The 2,014-nt window shown below is 58.1% G+C and overlaps 1 protein-coding gene across 1 annotated transcript in view; it reads left to right on the top strand.

The window, feature by feature from the left end:
- The first annotated feature begins 1,121 nt into the window (after positions 1 to 1,121).
- The window catches only part of PHF19 (PHD finger protein 19), an 11,214-nt gene continuing 10,321 nt past the window's right edge, over positions 1,122 to 2,014 (top strand). The window contains exon 1 of the mRNA XM_009892345.1: positions 1,122 to 1,501. Within this exon, the coding sequence (XP_009890647.1) occupies positions 1,122 to 1,501 (380 nt within the window). The remainder of the gene's footprint in view (positions 1,502 to 2,014) is intronic.

The raw sequence follows: 2,014 nt of genomic DNA, 5'->3' as shown, positions 1-2,014 counted from the left end.
ATCGACTAATAAAGCTAAAAAAACCCGGGCAAACTTTTAGGCTTATAAGCCCTCCTTTAGGACAGGAAAAGAACTCATAACCTCGTGCACAGTGGCTTTGAGCTTAACTGGGTTGTGTTGGTCAATCGGCTGGTTTCAGAGGAAAGGTGGTTGAGACCTGTGGAGCAGAGGGAAGCGTTGGCCAAGGGGGAGGTAATCCTGTCCGTAGCCCCCAACTACTTCGGTTGTAGCTACTTTTATTGGCACGGATGTGTCGTATTTTACCAGCTGAATCTCCAGATGGAAATGGCACCTGCGGATTGTTTTGAACAGCGTACGAGAGTCCCTGTGCCGCAGCCCCGTGTCGCTCGGCCGCGGGAGGCTCCGCAGCGGCTGCAGCCAGCACCAGTCCTTTCTGCAGATCCTATCTGCACATCAGGCCGGTAGCTCATAGGCAGCTTCGTGTTTGGGTTTCCATTCAATATTCCTCGGCTTCGGTTTCCAGGACTACAAGCCAACATACAACCCCTCCTCCCACTCCTGTTTTCAAAGAAAGAAAAACACTGTGAAAAGGAGCTACCCGATTTCTGGGCAGTTTTCAAAGCGGGAAGAAAGGCAGCGCCGGGAGCTGCTCGCCCCGCGCACGCTGCTGGTTCTGCTCCGGCCAAGGCTCCCGCCGGCTCCTGGCCGCGATTCTCCGGGTGCTCCGTCCTCGTGCGAACGGGAAAGCGCCTTCCACCCCACCTTTGCCAGTGCAGCGTGCGGAGGAGGAATGAAAAGTTTTTAAGGACAAAACGGGGATGTTGGAGTAGTTCGCTACCCGGGGCGCCATTCAAACGGCTTTGCGAGTGCCGGTTTTGTTTGGAGATTCAATAGTGGGGCAGAAGCCACAGGGATCTGCCCTGGGAGCCCACACTGGCCCCGCTCCCGGCCCGAGGAGGGCAGAGGATCACCAGCACTCGGCTTTGTGCTTTTGCTTGGGGTCTCATTCATTTCGGTTCATTTTCTTACGGAATAGTCTGCTTCTAACGGCTTGATTTAAATGGGGGCTTCCTTGCTTATCTGGCCGGGAGAGCGGGTCCGCACCTTCTGCCGGCTCTGCACACCGAGGTCTCTTCAGCTGTGGGAGCTGTGAGCACCGCATGGAAATATTCACGTCGGCGTGGGCCCGGGTGGGCGCTCCTTCCCCAGCCGAGCTCGTCAGGCCTCGTCCCCCCGCCGTCCCTGGAGCCCCCCCGGCGCTCAGCCATGTCCGCCCGCTGCGCCCGCTCCAGGCGCTGCCGGCAGCCGTGTGCCAGCGCTGCCGGGGGCCACGAGCCTGCGCATGCTGCCAGAGAACCGGGATGTCCTGCGGCTCCCCCGGCTCCCCACAGTGTGCGGGAAGAGCTGGGCAGGTGTGCGGAGGAGGAGGAGGAGGGCAGCTCACCGCAGTGGGAGCTGGGGCCAGGCTCGATGGGGGTGGTGTGGTGGGAGCACCCGCAAAGAAACCAGGGTTAAATGCGAATGTGTGGCTTCATTCCTGGTAGGAGACTGCATCTCAAATTCCTCTTTTAATTCTTTTTGTTTGGGACTTTGGCTCCCGGGCGATGTCACTGTGCTCTCTCCATTGGCGGGTGCTGGGTCTGGGGTGCCCTCTCGGTGCCGGAGGGGTTTCAGAGAGGTTACCCGCGCTGACACCCGTGGCGAACTTGATCCCTTGTTTGATTTACATGTCACATCATCCACATTCCCATGGCAAATGACCAAGATGCTGCAAACATAAGCCACGGTGGCAAACATAAACCACGGTGGCTGGGGAGGAGGGTGTAAGAACGTCCTCGTTTGCTGCCCACCGCGCGGGGACAGGCTGGGACAGGAGTGCCGCTCCACAAGTGCAGCAAACGACTCGCTTTCAGTCAAACCCAGCACTGCGAGGTGAGCGGCGGTGTTTGTCCAAGGGGAGAGTTATGGTGCAAGAGCTATTTTAATCCTGCGGTGACTCACGGCTAACCCATCGTGACTCACCGCAGAGTCTGGTTGTTTGGCTGTTTTTTAG

This window comes from Charadrius vociferus, unplaced genomic scaffold (genome assembly GCF_000708025.1).
Source record: "Charadrius vociferus isolate BGI_N301 unplaced genomic scaffold, ASM70802v2 scaffold549, whole genome shotgun sequence".
Classification (NCBI taxonomy): domain Eukaryota; kingdom Metazoa; phylum Chordata; class Aves; order Charadriiformes; family Charadriidae; genus Charadrius; species Charadrius vociferus.
This window is presented reverse-complemented; position numbering and strand designations above follow the sequence as displayed.